The sequence below is a fragment of the Hippopotamus amphibius genome, chromosome 8 (genome assembly GCF_030028045.1).
Source record: "Hippopotamus amphibius kiboko isolate mHipAmp2 chromosome 8, mHipAmp2.hap2, whole genome shotgun sequence".
NCBI classification, from domain to species: domain Eukaryota; kingdom Metazoa; phylum Chordata; class Mammalia; order Artiodactyla; family Hippopotamidae; genus Hippopotamus; species Hippopotamus amphibius.
Genome location: NC_080193.1, coordinates 67404515 through 67427464, shown reverse-complemented (window position 1 = coordinate 67427464; position 22950 = coordinate 67404515). Strand labels below are relative to the sequence as shown.

The 22950-nt window shown below is 43.2% G+C and overlaps 1 protein-coding gene across 1 annotated transcript; it reads left to right on the top strand.

Annotated features, from left to right (window-relative positions):
• Nucleotides 1-1247: 1247 nt before the first annotated feature.
• On the top strand, nucleotides 1248-21174 carry RND3 (Rho family GTPase 3). Its single transcript, XM_057744809.1, has 5 exons — nucleotides 1248-1635; nucleotides 2134-2221; nucleotides 14250-14359; nucleotides 17309-17443; nucleotides 19157-21174. Exons 1-5 carry the CDS (start codon nucleotides 1486-1488, stop codon nucleotides 19406-19408), a joined length of 735 nt encoding a protein of 244 aa, XP_057600792.1. The 5' UTR covers nucleotides 1248-1485; the 3' UTR covers nucleotides 19409-21174.
• The last annotated feature ends 1776 nt before the right edge of the window (nucleotides 21175-22950 follow it).

The window sequence follows — 22950 nt, the reverse complement described above, 5'->3', positions numbered from 1 at the left end:
GAGAGTGAAGGGGTGAGGGGCAAGAGAGGGGTTGGGGGGTTAAGAGATACAAACCATTATGTATAAAATGAATAAGCTGCAAGGATACATTGTACAGCACAGGGAATATAGCCAATATTTTATAATAACTATAAATGGGGTGTAATCTTTAAAAAATGAATCACTATATTGTGCACCTGAAACATATTGTAAATCAACTATACCTCAATAAAAAAATTTTAACAATAGGTGAAACCTCGCGATCACTTGAAGCACAGGTAAGGAAGATGAGAAAAGAAGGGCTTTTTATAGGGAAAGAGAGAACAAATGTGTGGCCATTTTTAGTCCTCTCTGAGACTTTCAGTTGGGTGGGTGGGGCCTGGATGTGGAGGCAGGGTGGAGAAGGAGTAAAAGGCTGTACCTGCATTTTTCAGCTAAGCACATTTGTATTGTCCGGGTCTAGCCTAGGGTGCTTTGATTTCAGGCAAAGGGAAGCTACAGATAAAAGAATTAAAAGGACAGGACCAGAATCTCTCCTAACCCCTGTTCTCACTGAAAGAGGAGCAACGGCGCACCTTGTGAATTTGGGGCCCTAGCGCAGTAGGATTGAGTTTCCAATGGCTTTGGCCACTCAGTTACGAGCATCTTCCACTGGTCTTTCTTCTCCTCTCCCGCCTCCCTTCTCCTCTCCTCAAAACCTTTCTGTCTCCTCCAGAGCCACTGAAACGAACAGGTTTCAGAAGCCAGTCTGTTGCTGTGACCCAGGCAAGCCAGTTCCGGCATCGGAAATAACCTGGCTTAGCTATTGTTCCATGACCTATATACCTGATACAAAGCATTTTGTAAGAAAATACAATCACTTCACCCTTCCCCGCCCAAGATTCGTTTCCTGTGTTGGGCGAGACATGTTTTTGCTTTCATAAATGTTCATGAGGCTTCTGCAGATCAGCCCCTGCGAAAACGTTTTTCAAGAAATTCTAATAACATCAATATGCACAGAAGATTCAGTTTCCCATCTCCACCTGGCCTTGTGCAGTCCCATCCCTCAGCAAAGCGTCATCAAGGTCTTCAAGCCGTCGCAGAGCCTCGGTCTGGAAACCCGTCCCGCCCGGTCACTCTAGAGGGCGCACTGCCTACACGTTCTGCAAGCAACGCGACGGCGCTCGCTCCCAGGCCCCACCAAAGGGGAGGAGGCGGATCGGTTTCCTTCTCTCATTGAGAAAGAGGATTGGAAGGCCGGGCGTATAAAGCCGCGCAGAGAGCGTGAAACAAAGCAGTCGGGTCGGAATTGGACTTGGGGAGCGCCGTGTGGAGTCAGGCAGAAAACTTGTTGGAGGAGAGGAACGAGCCTGCTCCTCTAGCTCTCCTCGTCTGCGCGGCGCTTCAGGGGTTCCCACCAGCCTTGCGATTTATTTTTATATCTGCTTTTTATATATAGAGAAAAAATATATATTTTTCCCCTCTTAAGTGAAAATTCCTGTTTCAAGAGAAAATAAGGCAAGATCAATGAAGGAGAGAAGAGCCAGCCAGAAATTATCCAGTAAATCTATCATGGATCCTAATCAGAACGTGAAATGCAAGATAGTCGTGGTGGGAGACAGCCAGTGTGGGAAAACCGCGCTGCTGCACGTCTTCGCCAAAGACTGCTTCCCCGAGGTGAGTGTGGCCGGCAGGGCTGCGGGGAGGGGGCGGCCCGGGGGATCCCCGTCTCCAGGTGGGTTTCCCCTGGCTTCTTTCCTCGCTTCACCCGCTATTCTGGTTTTTTTTTTTTTTTTTCAGCCGTCTTTCTCACCCCTTGCTACTTCGCCCCTGGTTAGACAGCCCGGGAAGGGAAAGGGGGCTGGCAGCGCTGAGGGGTGGGGATGCGCCCGCACATTCTGCTGGTAGCTTCTGAAACTTGTTCGGCCGTGTGTGCAGAACGTGGGGTCGGGAGCTGTGGATCCTCGGGTCTTGGAGGAGGATCCCGGGCGGGGCGAGAGGGAAGTTAGGGGTTTCGGAAAGGGTCCGCGTGTTTAGCTGTGAGATCTGGTGGGTGCGGGTTTTCGTTTTTAAGGTGGAGCGTGAGGAGGCGATTTTCAGAGGGTGTTCTGCGGGGTCGTCAGTTTTAAGATAACCTGTTTACTCTTCTTTCCTTCCTCTGTTCATCTTGTCCAGAATTACGTCCCTACGGTGTTTGAGAATTACACGGCCAGTTTTGAAATCGACACACAAAGAATAGAGTTGAGCCTGTGGGACACTTCGGGTAAGAGAGTCAAAGGACCGCGTGGCGCTCGGGCGGGTTTCCAGCCGCTCAGGGGTGCGCGGCGGGTCCCCGGACCCCGCGCCTGGCACTCTCTCAGCACCGGCCGGCGCGCCACCAGCGCTCGCTCCGCGCCCCTCCTTTAACTTTGCTTCTCACGAGGGATTCCCTGCTGGGTGGAAATTTTGTCCCTTCTGAGTGGGGATGGGGGAACGACCCTGGGTCGGGGGAGGCTGTGGGAAGAGAAGGGAGCTCTGTGCCCTGAGGGTGATCCCGCGGTGGAAAATGCTTGCAGCCGGGTGGCCGCGGAGCGGTTGGCCCGCGGAGCCGTGCCCCAGTCGTCTCGGGGCGGCCACATGCTGGGAGGATGCGTGCGCCGCCATGGAATCAACTGGCTCTCGGATACGAGCGCCCCTCCAGGATCTAACCTGCTGCTGGGCGGGTAGGCGAGCGCGGAGAGGGTGGTGGGAGGTGGGAGAAAACCCCCGAAGCGACGCAGTTACTTGCGGATTCCCTGCTCGGGGAGAGAGTAAAGGCAGCGCAAGCCGCCGCGGCGCTCGTGACGCCTACTGCCAGGAATGCGCTGGCGGCGCGGGCAGCACCCTGCGGGCGGTCGCCGGGCCTCGTCTCCGCGCTGCCGGCCGCCCGCGCCGCCCCGGTGCCGACCTGCAGATCCCAGCTCCCCCGCCCGTGTGATGACTTGGTGTCCCCCGGCCCACGCCAGTCCCTCCCGACCCACTGCATCACCCTCCTCCAGTCTACAAGGCCGCGGGCCGTCCTGTTCGCCTTTGACCTTCCCGTCCAGTTGAATTATTGGCGTGGTGAATTATTTTCAAGGGTCTGGGGTTCAAGGCTGGGTTATCGCCTTCCCACGCGCCCACCCACCTACCTGGCGCGCGGTGGTAGGGAGGGCCGGTTACACCGCCGAGGGGAAGGCTTCCCCGCGCGGCACTTAGGGGTTCGGGCTGGGCCAGGCTCGGTGCGGGCGGGAGCATCACCTGCAAGCTTCGGCTGGAACCCAGCCACCCGCCGCCCCTGCCTGAGGTGCCTGGCGGAGAAGGAGGGCCGTTTCCAGGAAGGGTGTAGCCTCTGGAGGGGGAGGAGGAGCCAGCCGGAAGGCCGGGTGAAGGCCCCTGAGCTTAGGTCTGGGAGTTTAGTTGGGAGCTGGGCTGCAGCGGGTGAACCGAGCCAAATCCCGGGTGAAACTAGGGAGGAGGAGCGCGCAAGCGCCGGCACGCAGGCTTTGCTGTCGGGTGGGGAGGCCCGCCAGGTGAACCTGCGCTCAGCTGGGAGTGGCCTCGTGGAGGTGCTTCTTGGGCTGTGCGAGCTTCCCACAGCCCTCGGCTTTAACCTCTGGAGCCCCTGAGGAACGCAGGGGATTAGAGAGCACAAGGAAGAGACGAGACTGACAGGGTCGCAAGAGGCAGTCCCTGCACAAAGGCAAGCGAGAAGTCTCGCGCGAGCGCCTCTCACGGTTGGTGCCAGATGCTCCGAGGACTGCTGTAAGATGTGCCGATTTTGTTTCTCCCTGGAGAGTCAGGCTCTTCCTGGAGCCTCGCCAAGGGCAGCAGAATCGGGACCTCACCGTGTTTTGTATTGAGGATTGCACACACTTGAAACTGTAGGGAAGGTGGTGATGGACAGAATTCTAGTGTTTTCTTACTTCAGTAGTTTCCATGATCAGATTTGTACACAGCCTAGTACTTAATGGGCTCTAATTCCCAGACGTATCATGGTATTTGTTATGCCTAGTGGGCAGGACAGCTGGTATGGTACCAGTAATTAACACCGATACTCACCCCCTTCCCCAGCCTGTTTGGACCTAATGCCTGATAAGAATTAGTTAGACACGGGATCTGTGAGTGTGATCCAGTCGTTGATACAAAGCAATGTTTAGATCTTAGCTACTGGTTACCACAGACTTCCATGTGCCTATCCTTTACCTCCCTGAGTTTCATTTCATCATCTGAAAAAAAAAAGGATACAGAGCCACGTAATGTGCAGGATCTCTCCTAGCCGTATACTTCCTGGCTTTAGATCACCAGATGGGCAAGTCTTTTTGTTTCCGGGGATATTGGTTGGCTTCAGCTCTTAGTCCCAGTGGATCTGGCCTCCCATGCTGCAGTTTTCACCCACCTACAAGCAAGCCAGGTTCTGAACAGAGCCGCTGCTTCCTGGTGGATTTATGAAGGAGACACATTTGAGCAGGGAGGGGGCATGGGTGGGCTTATAGGAATGTTGGGTTATGCATCCCCTGTCTCAAGCTTCAAGAGTCACAGGACCACCAGCGGAGGTTTTAAATTAGGTGCCCAAAGGGCTAAATTGACTTTTTTTTTTTTAAGGAAATAAAAGGCACATGGTTTTCAAAGGGTAGAAAACCAAATGTGGCTATAAACTGCCCACATTTTGTTTTCTAACCTTTGGCTATGCTTCACATGTGCAGATAAATATCACTTCAGGTATTTTCAAGTATTTAATCAAAACTACAGTGTGTAGTCTGCACACAGAGCATCATGCCTTGCACACAGTAGTCATCTAATAAAATCCGTTGAGTGAACAAATGAATAATCATGTGTCGTTTCCAAGGAGATGAGATTCCCTGACATTTATTAGTACTGTTACCTGTGCACAAAGAATGGCAACTTCATAAACATTGCCTTCCATCCAATTAAAGCTAATCACCTGAAATGAAGTCTGTAGTGAAATAGTCACTTGTATTTTTGTTTAACGGAACAAAACCTATGCATATTTAACTAAAATATAGAGGTTTGAAAAATCTGTGATTAAGAAAATAGCACACAGCAAAACTATCCAGTAATGAAATCTTAGTTCAAATTTAGATTGAGATTTACACATAGTGGAAAAAAGGCATAAGGGAATTATTTAGAATCCCATTATATAGCCTGTGAGGTGAAATGTGAGTTAATTAAACACAGTTATGAAGCACTGCTTGAATTCTAAGAATAGACAGTTTCCACCAAAAATGATTTATCATTCATGAGTGAAATACATCTAGCAAGAACCATTGTGTCAGCAACTAATCATTTCAAGTATCTTTAACAGTATTTTATTTCATCTCAGGCTTTTCATGGCAAATTTCTGAACAGGCTTTTTTTTGACAAACATTTGACATTTTCTTTGCCCACTAGGACATTTGTTTAGTTTGAGTTGTGGAAATAACTGTGTATGCCTGATGCCTCTTGATACATTTATTTTTTCCAACTGCCATCAATTTAACTCTGGAGAAAAGATCCAAGCCAAGTGTCTAAAGTCCTAAATGTCAGATTTTTTTTTCCCTTTCTAGAACTTTGCGAAAGTTACAGGGGAAAACGAGGTATGTAACTTCTCTTACAGAGGGAGACAGGAGGCATACACTTTGTCCTTTGGATGGCATTCACATCCTGCTTAGCCTCCTAGCAGGCATCAGGAGATGGAAGCTGCTCTCATATCCGGTTTCTGTACTTGGACAGCTTCTCATAAGGGGTCTCCTTTTCCCCCAGCAGCACACGCTTGTGCACAGGCAGAACTCTGCCAGTTTGGGTGTAGGAAAGAACATCAAGGGGAAGTAGGATTTGTGGGGCCTCTTTGCACCAAGAGAAAAGCTAATTCATTCCCCACTTTTTGAGGCACAGTAATGTAGAGTCCCATTTTCTCTCTCTCCCTTCTTCCTTTCTGCATCTACTATGTGCAGGCCCTCTCGCAGGCCTTAGAAATACAGTGTTAATTAAAATATGATCCTGCCCCTAAGACACATAAGTCCAGGTAAGGCAGAGAGTGGGGAGAAGGAAGCTCTCCCCCCTCAGTGTAGCTCATGTGCAACTTCTGATGGGCCAATTTTGTCAGAGTCTTAAACCCAAGTGCCCTTTCCATGTGGTTGCTGTGGATTTCCCTTGTCAGGCATCCCTAATGCTGATAGATCCTCTAGACCCTGCTCAGGTAGGAAACACTTCCTGCCACCCCCAACACACACACTATTTAAAGCAACCACAAATGGCACTTTGCCAGTCAATTTCTTATGGCTGCTTGAAGTTATTCCAGCCCCCCTAAAAGGAAACATAATTCAAAAAGATACACGTAGCCCAATGTTCATTGCAGCACTGTGTACAATAGCCAAGACATGAAAGCAACCTAAGTGTCCGTTGACAGAGGAATGGGTAAAGAAGATGTGGTACATATATACAATGGAATATTACTCAGCCATAAAAAAGAACAAAATAGTGCCATTTGCAGCAACATGGATGGACCTAAAGATCGTCATACTGAGTGAAGTCAGAGAAAGACAAATATATGATATCGCTTATATGTGGAATCTAAAAAACTGATACAAGTGAACTTATTTACAAGACAGAAATAGAACCACAGATGTAGAAAATAAACCTATGGTTACCAGGGGGGAAAGGAGAGTGAGGAGGGATAAATTGGGAGATTGGGATTGACACATACACACTACTATGAATAAAATAGATAATCAACAGGGACCTACTATATAGCATAGGGAACTCTAGTCAGTACTCTATAATGACCTCTATGGGAAAAGAATCTAAAAAAGAGTGGATGTATCTATATGTATAAGTGATTCACTTTGCTGTACACCTGAAATTAACACAACATTGTAAATCAACTACCCTCCAATGAAAATTAAAAAAAAAAAAAGGAAAAAACCTTCTTATAAATTTATAACGGCTCTGCAACTCCTCTAAAAGGGAGCATTTTTAAAGGTATCTTTGGATACAGGTCCTTGATTTCTTGATTTTAATAAGAAATATTCCATATTATCTTTTCATTGATAAGATGACCATTTTGATTAAAAGTTGCAGAAATGCTCCTATTGATTTTTCAAATTCACTCAATGACTTTCTGCAAAACAGTGGGTAATGGTTTTAACATTTCGAAGTGATAAGTGAGACCAAAGTAGTCTTGTGCTTTAGAATCTGCCTCATTTGCCAAGCATACAGGCAATTTGTAGCATGAAGACAGTGTCTACTAATAATAGAAACTTTGTCAGTTAAGGATCACCATATCTTTTCCTAAGTGATTTGATTGTGGTATAATTGCAGCACATGTGATTTAGAGAGTAATCATTCATTTTGGCTTTTAACCAGGGCAAGTTAATGCACATTTTACTTAAGGCATATTATTAGTTTTAAGCTACTCAATTCAGCTGCTAATATTCCCCCACAATAACTATACTATTGCCTCATAAACACTCTTTTGAATCCTGTCCTGTTACAAGGTTCTTTTAGGCCATGAGTGCTAAAGTTAGCACTTCCTGTACTAGTTTTTAGCATTATTAACAGAGAATGTAGTAGTCTTTAAATTTTATACTTAAAGGATAAGGGAAGAGAGGAAAATCTTAGTTACTCATGGCCTGACTTTGAGGGCGAATTCCTAGACACCGTAAGTCTATCTATATTGTTGTGTTTGTAGATAATACGTCAGATTTGAAGAATGGTCTCAGTGACAAGCACTCCTGAAACATTTGTTAACAGGGATGGAAATGTGTCAGCAGTGTGGAGATTAGTTTATAATTAATCCAGAAAAGCAGCATCAAAGTAATCACTGGTCCCTTTTTTTTGTGATTTAAGATGTAAATTAACACATAAAGGCAAGAATGTGAAATGATTGAAACCAGTAAACATTTTTTAGGGCATTCTGTGTGCATGAACTCTGCTAAATGCTGTGGGACAAGAGACAAACCTGGCTAGGACAGCACCTGCCTTCAGGGTGCTCACAGTCTAGTACTTGTTTATAGGAGGCTGAGCCTGGAGGTTCTAAAGCTGGATTCACTCAGCAGCAAGAAGATCCAAAGCAGTGTTGAAGGCTGCAGGGCCAGCCCAAGCCCCCTGACTTGTGACTCATCGAAGCCCACCACAGTTTCTTCCTCTCTAGAAGCTGACTCGGTTCTTAAGACCTCTTTAGCATCCCCCCCACCCCCCCCACTTGGAAGCATGCTTACGTTAGTTAACTGGCTATCAGGGAAAACAAGATTCTGAAAGTTGAAGAATTTTAACTTAAGTGAATCTCGTTAGAGAAAGGGAGAGGGCAAGAATTTACGAAGAGGCCAAAGAAGCATGGGTGCTTACATTGTGAAAATCAAGGGTGAAATTGCACAAAACCAGTTAGGTCATAAGGTAGTCATAATGAGCTCTAGGAGCTCAGAGTTTCAAAGCCAGGTTTGACTCTTATTTTGAGTTTTTACCCTGAAACTCTGTGAGAGATGTGGGTTAAGGCAGAATAGCTCTGAGTTTGGATGGCGATATCCAGTAAGAAATGCATAAACTACGTTTGGAGAATTGCCCACTATGCAATGATTTCCATTTAAACTGTAGATCAAAAAAAGGAAAAAGATATAAATTCCCTTTCTAAGTTTATATCTGTGCCTGGATCTCTCTCTCTCTCTCTCTCTTTTCTTTTCTTTTTATTTTTTTATTTAAACCCCATTTAGTGCTGGGTTTTTTCCAATCTGTTTTCTTGCTAAGTTGCACATTTTCAGTGAGGCATCCAGATTGGTCATTCTGATGCCACCTGAAACACCCAGACATTTTCTCATTAATCCATTCTTTTGCAGGTAGATATGACACCAAGGACCAGTAGTTCCTCTAACTAGCTCATGGTGCCTGGTGCGCTGTGCCAAATGACTTATTTGTGTCTCAACCATTTTCTGATGCCCTTTAAGTGTCTTCTCAGTTACTGTATATTGGCAACTTTACTCAGAGACCCCCTTGACCAAACAGAAATTTCACTGGCATGAACGTAAGCTGCCTCAGAAGTCCAACCAGGTGTTACTCACATTAGCTTTGAAAAATGAGCCTGTTGACATAGTGTGTGGCAAGGCAGATTCACTCATGGGTTATTACTGAATAATAATGTAATGTTTTAAATGTATACCTAGCTACTCTTATCCCTAAAGCTCTGTGACTTATTATAGTTCCACTTTAAGTAAACTATTTTGATTCTTATATATTTAAAGTATCTCAGTAAGATTGGGAGTTTAACCCTAAACCTTTATTTAAAGCTCAAAAATAGCAGTCTTATTTCTACCTCTTTGACTTTCTCTACAACTACGTATCTGCGTTGTCCCCAGAAATTGAAAATATGGATTCTGTTCTCATAGCAACAGAGAAATGCCCCCAAATTTTCATAAGATCTGTTTATAATGTCAGTTTATCTGAATCTATAGAAGAAACAAATAAAATATCCTTCGTGGGAATACTTGTTGAATATTTGAGGGCCTGGGGCTTGTAGTGCAGACTACTTGGAAAAAGAGTCCAACAGTCTTATACTGAGCCAGACACAAAGTTCTGCCTGGACTTGATTCACATTCCTGAGATGATTGCTGATGTTAGAGCTTTTGCTCTGAGGGGAGGTGGCATGAGGAAATGGAATCTTGTAAGAACTGGACAGATCATCCACATGGTAGCTGCTGTTGGGTACAGATGTTCTCTTGGTGGCCACTAAAAATACCAAAAGTTAATATATTTTCCCAGCCCAAAATGTGCAGTATTCCTGATTTTATTGTTCTAGGTAGGAATTTCTTATGGTGGAAAGAGAAGTTTTTCAATTGAAGGTTCAAGTAAAAGAAGTTGTATTAATGAAATATTTAACCAGAAGAGTTTTCAGTTCTCAAGCTCCGATGAAGCCTCCCAGTGTTTGAACTGGTTTCACAACAGGTTCTATAAAGATTCGCTTTGGGGCATGAATCTTCTTACATATACATTGAATTATGTACATATATGGTGTGTTCTGTCTTTGTGAAGAGATGACTTAAGCGGACAGGTATGTGTCTGCAGAAGTAGTTTCTGGGTGAGGCACTTTGTGGCTATTCTTGGGCTGGAAAGACTGCTCTCGCCCAGAATTAATGATCTTGAAGACAAAGATGGGTAGACCTGAAGTTTCAGAAGCCTTTTGGAACTTTGCTGATGTTTGCCAAATTCAGGGAACTCAGAGAACCTCACACGGCGCTATTCCAGTTGCCACCCAAGCAAAGCTTGACCCTTGTGAGGTTCCGGGGCACACATTTTGCGTATGTGGTGTCGTTGTTTCTTTACAGTGTGGAAATTGTTGAAATTTTCCCATTGATGATCTGATGCTTACATAGAAAGGACCTTGGAGTAGTGCTGGGTGCTTAAAGTTACACAAAGTATAAGAGAAATGCTGCATCTGAGAACTAAATCCCATGTGCATGAAGCCTATTCCACATGGTGAGGAGTTTTATTTGACAAGCAAAGCTCAGTACCTAGACTCACTGACTTTAGCTCTAGTACATTCTTGGGTACTAGAGTACCTACTATATGTATGCCAGTACCTACTACGTACTGCAGTTAAAGTTCAGTACTTTTCTACGTAATACGCAATTATTCAATGTTCTTTCTTGCCTTGTGTTTAGTTCTGTAGTTACCTTGGAAGCTTTTCACATGCATCTTTGTTTAAAAAAATCTGTAGAAGTTAATATTTTACTGTTTGGCTTAACAGAATGCTTTAAGATTTTTCTGGAGGAAGGGAGGAGTGAGGGGCAGGTATTGTTCCTGTCTCATCGGCTTACTTTCTGCTTCTTCCTTTGGTGTCACCTCTGCCTCCCTGTATTGCTTCTCACTTCACAGGGGCATTCCTGGAATTCCTCTTCCTTTTCTCTTGGCTGATGAGTTATCCCACACATGCCTGCGATTACACCATGCACGCTCAAGCTTTGCTTTTCTCCTTTGCTTTGCGCAGTAGCTTGGGCTTTATAGGCAAGTATTCCAAGTGCTTAAACACAGAGTCAACACTAGCAACTTATATTGGATTCCACCCTCCCACCCCTAAGGTCCTGCTTAGCTGATGAATTGCTAGATTCTTCCTAGTAAGATAGTTCTTTTATAGTTCTCTATCAGTTTTCTCTTTTTTAACTATGAGAAAATACAGACCATGGGTTTTTCTATTTAAAAAAAGTTTTAACCTTGCCCTATCAAAAAATATAATGAATAAGTGGTCTTGTTGTTTTAAATGACAAATGACTCTTGTGGTTAGTGGTTAGACAAATTATGCTTATAACTAATAAATGTGGAGATCATTTTATTACTACCTTTGGACACTCTTGTTGATCTAAAAGCACTCTTCATTAGTGAAAGTAATAGGACAGATCAAAGCGTCATTCCTAATTACACCTTGTTAAAGCTGTTAAAAATTACTTCTGTACTTCAACAAGCAAGGAGATTTCTCATGAACCTTAATATATATATGTATGTATGTATGTATGTATTTTCATTAAAAATATTAAACCAAATAAAAGCAGAATCAAACCTCCATAAGAATTTGGTTTAAGTTGCGAAATCCGTTTCCTTCTAAAGTCAGGCCAGTGTCTGCATTTTGCAGATATCTGGGTACACCCACTCAGTACAGAAGGCAATTCTGTTGATTCTAGGAAGCAGGAGTCTCCGGCAGTAACAGAGGGCTGAAGACAAAGACACATCCCCTTTGTGGCCATAAAATGGGAGGGGGAGGGAAACCCAGTACACAATGGGGGAAGGGTATTCTGTGCAGCCACGTGGTGGCTTAGAAGTTAAAACCATTCGTGTGGATTTTCCTGGTAGTTCGAATTTTAATTACTCTATTTTAGCACCTTTGTAATTCTCCAGCTGTCTTTCCTTAATTTTGTGTTTGGAAAAGATGGTTTTCGCTGTTATGTACGGTAGTCTTAGATCAGAGATTAGCTGTGTGTACTTACTTTCATCTTAGTCAAAGGTTGTGTCCTGAAGGAGTAAAGCACCTAGAGAAGGCTGTCCTCCAAAGTTCAGGTCTGCTGGAGACCGGAGAGTATCCACAGCGAGGTGGTTTTCTTCCTCATGGGAGTGATTTCCAAGAAAGGAGAACTCTGAAGCCTAGTTAGGCTTCTGACACTCTGAATTGTTGGAATGCTGTGACTTTCTGGGTTTGGGGTCAGGTCATCTCCTGCTAACTTGCAAGAGCAGAGGGAACCCTCGTGTACGTGTCTGGTATTTGGATTTCCACTCTACAATCTGCAATTTTCTGAAAAAGAGATTCCCCAATATTTACAGCAGAAACTGTGTCCAGGTTAGACTTTGGACACGGAAACAGAAGCTGCAATTAGAAAGTCTGAACTTCACAGAACAAATATGGAAACACCAGTGTATCCTTGTATAGCGATAAGCCAGCTCATTTCTCATCCTCTCAAAAATGTTGAAGTTAATGAACTATTTGTGAATTTTTCTCTTAACCCCAGGTGTTTTTTGGAGTGGCTAGAAAGGCAGCAGCCACAGTGTGTCATTTTCAGAAACAGCCTTATTCTAGTAGGCCTTACTATTTTAAATGGCTTTTTTTTTTTAACCTTTAAACCCTTTAAGCTTTTGGAAACTGTCTTTCTGTTGTCGGTCTCTACTCCATCAGGGCCCTGATTCCAGATATGGGCCGGGAGCTGCTGCAGCTCAGGATAGATTTTGGCTTAGTTGGTCTGTATTTACTCATACTTTTCTTCCTGATTCCTAGAACATTCCCTTCCTTCTTGCTTGGTAGACACACCTAGCTTGAGGTTGTCACTCTCCATCCCTAAAGCAGCTGGTGAAAAGGCCACAGCATTCCTGGGGTTGCTTAGTGAGTGCTAGGGACCCACAACTTCCTGTGAAAAGAGGATGAGGCACTTTAACTACACACAGTAACTTCAAGATCTCAAGAGCAGCCTCCTGAAAAATTTTGTTTTGATAGAAATAGAAAAGATTATTTGAAAAGCTTCTTTAGTCTTTCTCTTTCCCTGACTTTGACTTTTGAGGTTTTGATTTATCAGGGGATAACATGTCATGTTTTTCTGCTAGAAATGGAAGGTGATGTCAAAATGAAATTGGATTTCAAAAAGACTGGTGGCTTAGATTTTTTTTTTTTTGGTCTATTCTGGAGTCAAATTATACACACACACACACACACACACACACAAACACACACACACTCCTAGTAAAATGATTTCATGTTGTGCTTGTGAAATGTTAGTATACTGAAAATAACTTTTCAAAAATAAATAGCATGGCAAGCTGTTATTTAATTTTATAGTCACACCATTTTATAATTGGCCTCATGCAGTTGCCCATCCTTTGGGATTCTTAAAAGAATAGAAGAAATTTCCTAAACGACTAGAGGGGGTTCTGTGGTTAAATTAATTGGCTGGTAACTTGAACCTTTAGGGAACCCTAGATTTAACTCAGGCTCAGATCCTTGGTGTCACTCCCAGAGATGGAACTGTATAAAAAAGTTACAGGATCCAGTAAGACATTTATTACATTTCTTTGGTTGTAACAGGAAGAGCAACTGTACAGGGTTTGGGGATAAGTTTAAGTCAGCAAGCTCAAAGGTCATGGCTTATACAAACTTGTAACTTGAAGACAGGGTGGTGCTGATAAAGTTCCCGATGGTTACCTTTGCTCAGCCGAACCCACCCTTTTCCTCCCTCCCCCGCTTTCCATTGTACTCACAGAGTGATCTGGAATATTGGGCTCTTTCCCAAGAAGTAGCTCCAGTTACAGTGCTTGCTGCCACTCAGCTTTCAATAACAATAGCACAGCCATAACCATAGTTAAAACATCTTGATCCCTTACTAAGTGCCAGGCACTGCCCAGGTTTACTGCATCCCAGGTAGATACTGTTGTCATCTTCCTTTCATGAGTGAAGCATTGGAGGCACAGAGACCTGAAGCCACCTGCCTCCCTCCTGCAGTGGTGGAGGTGGATTTGCACTCCAGACCCTCTGGCTCCAGATGCTTCTGCCCTTCACCCAGGTGCCGTCGGGCTCAACTCTTTGAACTGTGCAGATTTCAACAAGATCCTTGGCTCCTCCCCTTGAATTTAAGTCAGATGCAAATGAGGCTTCCTTGTCTTCTAGTAGAAATGAATATGGTACTACTCAGCTTTTGTTTGCTTTCTTTTCTGAGAATTAGAGGAGATGGGAGCTGTGTGACTGTCCAAGGATTCAACTCAAAAGGGCAGAGTTCATGCATGATAGGCAGAGGGGATTTTCATCTAAAAATCTGTGTATCTTTGTTTCTTCTCAGGTTCTCCTTACTATGACAACGTCCGGCCTCTCTCTTACCCAGATTCAGATGCTGTGCTGATTTGCTTTGACATCAGTAGACCAGAGACTCTGGACAGTGTCCTAAAGAAGGCAAGTGTTGGGGAGTGATGACACAGATCAGTACTGGCCCAGATAGAAAGTAGAAACATGTGGCTGGCTGGGAGCTCAAACCCTCCAGTTAAACCCTGCTGTATATGTCTTGTAGATAAAACACTGAAAAGGACCCTCTCACATTATTCCACTCATGTGTCCCAGCTTTTGATGATGAACCTGCTTAACATTTTATTTTGTTTTAGGAAACAAAATACCTTTTTAAGAGCCTCTGTGTTTATCCTTTGGGTGGCAATGGGGCAGCTAAAAATAGTGATACTCCATTACTGTTAAGTGTGTCTTCCTTCTTTCCTTCCTTCCTTCACGTAGCCTGTAGATTGTGCTTTACTTTACAGGTTTACATTTGACCTCAATTCAGGGATTGAAATGAATACAGTAATAGCTGTTTTAGTAAAGAAGCTGTATTTTAGTAATGATGTTCTTTATTAGAAACAGAAATAGATGAATAACGGAGGAATAGGGGTGCGTTTCCAGACATTAGACCAGGTGAATTGTGATCAGGGCGATATCAGATACTAGTAAACACAGTCGTGTCATCGACGATATCACATAGCTGGTTTCTGGAGGCAAAGGTAGTGAGGTTCTGTAGGTGGGGAAGTAACCTGAGGAAGCTCTGGATGGAACCCAGGGAGCTCAGGAGGAAGGGACCCTGTTGCAGGTGGGTCACAGGTTCTGGGGAGGCCGGAGGAGGGAGGAGCATTCCCTGGGCTCCACCAGCCTAGGACTAAGCCTCTGGGTAGTTAGAGAAGGCATATACCCCTCCAAGGACCAGCGTGTATTAGCCTCTAGCTGACTCCCCAGTCCTGGCCTGAGTGCTGCGGGGTTTCAGAGTCAGACCTTCCCTAGAGTCCCCTTCTGCATGCACTCAGGTTTAGTCAGAGGATGTGCTTAAGAGCAAGGCAGTTTCCTTGTATTTTGTGCGGTTTTATTAGTTTATTTTTCCCTATCATGTTTGACGACTGGCCTTGTGTGTCACTACAGAATTAGGATTTGAAGGTTAATCATCCCCCGCAATCCCATCTCTTTACTAAACATGACAAACACAGTTAGTTCAATGAAATGTGAATTTCTTAAAAGATTAAAGGCTCTTTTTAGCTTTTTTAACTCCTTTCAATTTTGAGTAATGTTTGTATCTAACACAAATAATGCGACTGTCAGATTCCGGCAGGAATACACCTTTCCTGCCTTCGATGCTTGTGAGTAATTGCTAGACATGAGGGGAGGCCAGAGTCATCACACAGCTGAAGAACGACATAGCAGCTTGTCTCGTGCTTGTCTGTAGATAAAAGAGACTGCTTATTTACTGGAGTTCTCACTTGATGTAGTATCGGGTTATGCATAATTTATGATGAAAAGCCTTGCTGCTGTTTTATTTTGCTTTTGTCTGCTAAGACCAAATGAGTAGTGACGTTGGCCTTAGAGATATTAATGAGTGTGTTTTACCTTCGTGTGAAGTTTAAGGCCCATGATAACCCCTGCTATGGTTTGTCTTGATTAATTGAATCTTTTTAAGTCCTTGAATATCAAAGAGGTTAGAGTGACTTAGAGCTGGAAAGATCTTATTTTTTTCAATTCACCTTCTAGTTCTTACTCGAGTGTCATGTAGCACATGGTAGATGCCTCTAAATAAGGCTGGAAGGAAGGAAGGGAGGAAGGAAGGGGAGGGGGGAGGGATGGAGAGAGGGAAGGAGAGAGGGAGGAAGGGAAGGAGGAGTTGGTGGATAAATTAGGTTCTTATGAGAAGTATGTATTACTCCCTTCAATCCACTGGTGTACCTTGGACTAGAGCTCATTGCCCACAGTTTAGATCTGGAGATGGCTCCTCTAGGGGTCTTTGAAATTACCCCTGCAGGATGGCCTTTTTATCTAGCATTATAGACATGACCTTATCACCTCCACTCTTTCATGAATTCCTTTCTGGAAGACGCTGCTGTGTCTTAATCATCTCTGTAACCACCACAGTATTTAGCAGAGCACTGAATACATTTTTGTGAATGTGGGCAGGGAGAGTCAGGCACAGATTCCTGACCTCAGCACCTGAGCTGGGCTCTCCTGTGAACACTCTGCACTCCTGACTCCCACCCTGATGGTCCTCTCAAGCTTGGGGAAATGAAACCACAAAAAGTCATCCCTTTGCTCTTTAGAAGGACAACTAGAATTCCCTGCCAGGCATTTATGGAGGTTCTGAAAGCTCTTGTGTCATGAAACAACTAGCCAAAGTAGACTAAATTCATAACTTACGTAACTTAAGACTAACTCAAGGGCATATGAGCCATAGGACCAGGTGCCTGGCTGATAACAAGGTGAGAGATGAGCCTTTGCAAATGTCATGGTCTTTGTTGACGCAGCCACTCCAGTGGAAGCTGCTTAAAGGCAGGACATGCTGTCATATTAACTCTATAGTCTCCGGTCTCTGGAATCTCAGCAGAGAAATCAGCACATGGTGGCTGCTCAGTCTTTCTAGGTGGGGTCATGAATGCATATCTGTGCTTGTGTTGGCTCTGCCTTATTACCAGCCTTCCATGCTGGGAAGTACCAGCTCAACATATCCGAGGACACAGCCACTTGTTAGAATATGTAATTATTCTTAAGGCACTTTTATCTTTCAGAGATACCCCAATAATTAAGGAATTGCCTTAGCTACTTTCTGACAACACCCAGCAAGTCTCTTGCAGTCAGGACAGTTAATGAGTCACAAAGAAGGAGAATAGATAATCATGTGGTTCCCTAATGGATCCATACTTTAAAAGTAGGAACATTTAATATCTACGTGGAGGATAAATGCGTTTGCTTCTTCATCTGAAGTGACACTTTCTTTTAAGTGTCCTTTTTGAGTCCCATCTCCAGTGCCTGCCAGTGGAGAACTTGTTTTCCGTTGTAGGGATGCCAGCACTTTGTTAATTTTTCATCTTCTCTTTCCCCCCTTAGTGGAAAGGTGAAATCCAGGAGTTTTGTCCCAATACGAAAATGCTCTTGGTCGGCTGCAAATCTGATCTTCGGACAGATGTCACCACGTTGGTAGAGCTCTCAAACCACAGGCAGACACCAGTGTCCTATGACCAGGTATGTATGTAGACTGTGTGCACACGTGGGTTTTAAAGAATGACAGAAATGGAGCATCACTCATAATAAATACAAGAAAAAGTAGCCGTTTTTCTCAAGGCTCAACCAGGGGTCAAGGCCAGTGCAAGCCCCTTCTTTCCTAAGATGCAGGATGAGCAGCATGTGTCCAGGCCATGGCCATCTATAAACACAGATGGAAGGGCGTTTCTGTGCCTCTGCCTTCACAGCAAGCACCCAAGCCCCTTCCTGGCAGCCCATTGCTCAGATTAATGTAAAAACTGCCAAGTGAGCACCAAAGTGATCTGGGACAAGGTTTGGCTGAAATTATGGTGGTACTCTGATTCTGGACTCTCTCAAAAAGCTTTCCAGTATTTATTTAGCAGCTGACTGTGTAAGGACTCGTGTGTGTGTATGCACACAAATCCTTTAAAATGTGAAATACCCTGTCCTTCTGTAGGGGACTCACGTGATATTTGATCACTTGAGCACAGAAACAGTGGCTCATCGTCAACCCTTTGTATCTCTGCAGCTCTCACTGGGTGTAAATAGATTTAAGAGAGAATGTGGTCAAAATCAGTAATACTCTTAAAGAGAGATCATCTTCTTTTACACTCAGCAACACAAAATACAATACTAAAAAAAAGGCCATTGTCGGTAAAATAGAGCAACTCGAGAAAACTGTCTTTCAGAGTTTCATCATTCCTGCAGGCATGTCCCCAGGTATTTAGAAAGGAGAGGAATTGATCTCAGAAGTTCACGCTCTTGAAACTTACAACCAGATTCTAAAGAGAGTCCATGTTGAAACAGCTAGAATTTTATTTAGTATTCGTTGTTTGGCCATTCGTTCTGTGGTCTTCTTTGCCTTTCATTCCAATTATCAAAAATCTGGCTATTTAAAGGAGTTGTTTTGGTGCACACATGCTTATTATTGTGTCCCCTGGCGGTCTGGTCCACGTTTAGAAATTACATATTTCGTGTCTCCTAAATTACAGATGTTATAACAGCATTATTCCCTTCCTCAATTTATTTTGGCCCTAAGACATAGTCATATACGTTTCAAAATTGATTCTAAATTCTCTTACCCCTGTTTTTTGTACAGCCTGTCGTTAGTCTTGAGTGCCGTCTACACTCGAGAAAAGAGACATCGAGTGCCCCATGAGGTGCTGGCACAGGCTCGAGGGGCCAGCTCAGCCCGCTGGGCCGTGTGGAAAGTGCAGCATTTATATTCATAATCTTCAGCTTTTTGACTCTTTTCCAATAGTGAAATTCTCTGGGCAATTCTATAGTTTGCTGTGACCTGGAAGACCTAAGTATCTAGTTAGTTGCCCTTGGTTACGGTGGGTAGTGAAGATGAATCACCTCCTTAAGTCCTCTCCTACTTCTTGGAATCACCCATACTAACTGTTTGAGGATCGGGGCCCTTGTTTATTGATGACCCAATGACATTAGATAAGCCTTTAGCACCTCTGGGAAGTCAAGCAGTGTCTACTGAGTGATGATAATTGAACCTCTTAGGACTGAGTTTGGACTGCAAATATTTATGCAATAATAAGGCAGTTCAAATTAAAAACGTTTTCTCGTCAGTACTTAGAAAGTTCGGTTAACATACTAGAAACATTTTGCGATGCATTGTTATTTTGTGGTGTCAGAAGATACTTTATAGCTTTCTCCAGAGACTTATCGCTAATCACAATCCCTTCTTTTGCTTCTCAGGGGGCAAATATGGCCAAACAGATCGGAGCAGCTACTTACATCGAATGCTCAGCTTTACAGTCAGAAAACAGCGTCAGAGACATTTTTCACGTGGCCACCTTGGCGTGTGTAAACAAGACAAACAAACACGTTAAGCGAAACAAATCGCAGAGGGCGACAAAGCGGATTTCACACATGCCCAGCAGACCGGAGCTCGCGGCAGTGGCTACGGACTTACGAAAGGACAAAGCCAAGAGTTGCACTGTGATGTGACTCTCTGGTTATCTTTAATGAGGACAAGGAAATCTAGTGTAAAAAAACACCACCAACAAAACAAAAAGGTGAAGTCCGAACACAGTGCACAGCCAAAGTCACGTATTCTGGAGGCTTACGAGGCATTTAGAAGGAGGCTCATCTTTTTGGAATCCTGTCCTTAGGTTCGGCATGTAGAACAAGTGGTGAGAAGTGAGTTCCTTGAAGAGTTTTGAAGTGTGACTTGAAAATATGCCAAAACAGAGAGATTCAGATGGGCTAAAGGTTGAGGAGGAGGAATGCGAGTACCTCCAGGAAGAAACACCACGCTCTGAATGGTGCTTGCGTTTTTGTTTTCTTTGTTACAATCTATTCATGGATCTCTACTTTGATTTAATTTTTAAGTGTTTTAATCTCCTTCACAAAAAGTATATATTAATATACTGTCCTCATGGGGGAACTGGCACTGTGACCTTAGCGTTTAGTTTTCTGGAGGATGTGATCTAATTTCCTCCTAGCTTATCATTAAAATGGAAATTGTATCAGGACCCATGGGAAATCCAGAGGAAAAGTTGGTGAGGCTTTGAAATCTTGCCGTCCTGAAGATAGCTGAGCGAGATGGTTCTCAAGAAAGGCTTTTGCAGTCTTGCAGGATATGCAGACCAGCACTACCAAGATCGAATAGGTCAACTAGAAAAAAAGTGTCGATTTTTATTCAGTCTGATGATTCTGTTCATCCTAGTGATTGTCATTAAAAAGTGGTAAATTGCTCAATGTGATATTTTGTGTGCTGTTTAGAAAAGAGGGTGTGTGATTTTTTTTTTTTTTTTTGCCATCGTTGATAAAAATGCAAAGTCAAATAAAAGGTGTCTTGGTGTGACGTCATAGAATGATCCAAGGGGGAAAAATGTAGGTACTATTTTCACCTGAAGAGGTAACAGATGAAGGATAATAGCGGAAAGCACAGTTTGTGAGTTAAGCCGTCTGGAATTAAGATACCAAAAGTACAAAGCAAAAGGCCTATTTTGGGATGTTGGCAGCATCGGATCATCAGTTGGTTTATTTCACTTTCAATGAACATGATAAAGAAGGACCCTCTGATCCAAGTTTTCGAGAATCCTTAGAGGAAAATTATGTAATGTCCATCCTGACACTAGCCTAGGGCACTTCTAGAGAGTGATTGCTAAACCTCACTTAACCGGATTCCGCCAAGGCCCGTGATTGATACGTGATCACTATCGTTACATAAAATAGTCAGCATTTAAAATAGTTTACAGATATTTTTTGACCAGTTACTTTTAGAGCTTCTTTCAGAGAAGAAACCAGATCTGACCTTTTTATTGTCGGTGCTTGTTGAAAACAAGCTTTCTTTCCAGTGATAAGCTTCATTTTTGAAGTGTTGAAGCTGTGCTCCCATTCAGTTGTGGCAGGAGAGGAGATTAAGGTAATTACAACACTCAGTCTGTGTCTTACAAGCACTTTGTTTTGTCTCTGCAAGAAAATACCATTCCAGTCATTTCCCACGAAGTACAGACGTTTTACCGACATGCTCTGCTTTGGTTGATGCAGCATAATGCTTTGGGCAGTATTACGAAACAGCTGGCAAGTGCTTTCTGTATTTAAATATTGTAAAAAGAAAATAAGTTATAACTGTTATAAAGCAGAACTTTCGTTGCAGTTTTTTAAATGTTGAAGTCACTTTGTATGTTTGTTTGGTCAATGTTTCTTCAGTATTTATTGAAACATACTTTTTTTTTCTTCAAATAAAAAGTAACCATGTCTTTGTCTAAATGTGATCTGCCTTTCATTACCTACTTTCTGAGGTAGCTGTTTAGTTTTCTTTAATAGAGATGATTACAAAATCTGGCCTCACATTTCCTGGTGAGTAGGCCTTGGAATTTTTTGATTCTTGGTGGAACTTGGAGTCTCTTAGGGGAAGATAAACCTGCATATACAAAAGGTTTTCGTGATGATTTCAGGTCCCAAGAAGGACATGGAGTGTAATTAGACCCAGTGATTTGACCATAAACAGAAAGAGCCACAACACTGCCTAGGATTAATTCATAGAAAATATGAAAATTTCCTTTAACACTTTATTGAGTAATAAAACAATATGATGCAGCCTCAGGTCACAGGTTTAACTGTGAGGATGAGCCTAGTTCCTACCCTGCCCTCTGGAGCCCCAAGCCACGCTTCCTAAACCAGCATCCACCTTGCAACACGTGCCGTTGTTCACAGAAGCCGATTGTATAAGTGACCCAGGACTGGGCTATTGCAACAATTAAGGGAAAACAGCCCCCCAAAAAGAAAAAGAAAAATGGCCTGTTTACGGTAACAGCATCTCTAACACAGGAGAACACAATACAGGCTTCCCCAGTGACCTGAAAGCTGTAAAGTCAGCATGGAATAGCTTAGGATCAAGAGAGGCCTTGGGTGCCCATAAACCCAGTCTTTCGCTAAGATTCTTACATGCAAGTGTTACAGAAATGTCCAAAGATACTCCATGTGGAGTATCTCACAGTTATTTAAAAAAACTCGGCTATTTCTACACAGTTAAGTTACCTCATAAAAAAACTGCATCCTCGCTTTTTTTCAAAATGGGTTTAGAAATCTGAGGTATAGTGACTTGCTTGGGAATAATTCTCAGAAACACAAAGCAGAGGGAAAACCGAGGATCGAGCATGAGTGAACAAATTAAAGAAACTTGACATTACGGGATAGTCATACAAAATTTCTAAAGAACACAGAAATACTGAAAATATTTGTAACTCATTCTTGTCGGCATGTAGTAAAGGAAATAAAAGTACTTTCCTAATCTTTGTTGTTGAGTAACTTCTTAGGCATAACATCTAAATCCGGCTTGCAAGACGCTGATTTCTCAGCAATGACTGACACAGGAGAAAAAAAACCCAATAGCTGCGTTTCTGCTGACCTTGGCAGTATTTGATAGGTTGTACAGTAATGTTTCCCTCTGGTGAATTGTTCTTTTCCAGCGGCTTTAATTTGTTAAACCAAAAAGGAAAAAGTTGGTCTTCAGCCCTAGGCTTGTATGCCTTCTTTTTCTCCTCTGACTTTTTGCTTCAGCAAACATTTATTCTAAGCATTCTATGAACACTCCTTTCTATTGATTAATGATCATGATTAATGCCTCTTTAAATACTAAAAGGTGATTTTCAAATTCTGAGTAAGACTTTCATTGTGTCTCACTTCTATTAATCTTTCCCAGGAATAGGAATAGTTGCTTAGAAGATTCTGGCCTTGTAGGGACTGTGCCTTAAATGTAAATTTAGAAATAACCCAGGGAATTATTTTTTATTAGAAGGAATAAAAAAAGAATCACCTCATCCCTTATGACTCCTGAAACTCTTAAAGCTGCATGTCCTTTTTGATGGGTTATTTTGACATTAGCATTTTGTTGTAAATGTCCCAGATTTTATTTTTGTCCTTCCATCGACCATGTGTTTATTGAGTGCCTACTATGTGCCTGCCACTTTTCTAGGTTTGGCACATAATCATGACCAAAGCAAATCTCTGTCCCAGGGAGTTTATAATAGATTAGAGAG

Bases quoted from the DNA above. Each gene is read 5' to 3' on its own strand.
- RND3 (XM_057744809.1), top strand. From the start codon at position 1,486: ATGAAGGAGAGAAGAGCCAGCCAGAAATTATCCAGTAAATCTATCATG. The intron at 1,636-2,133 runs GTGAGTGTGGCC...CATCTTGTCCAG, and splicing joins CCAAAGACTGCTTCCCCGAG to AATTACGTCCCTACGGTGTT. The intron at 17,444-19,156 runs GTATGTATGTAG...TTTGCTTCTCAG, and splicing joins CACCAGTGTCCTATGACCAG to GGGGCAAATATGGCCAAACA.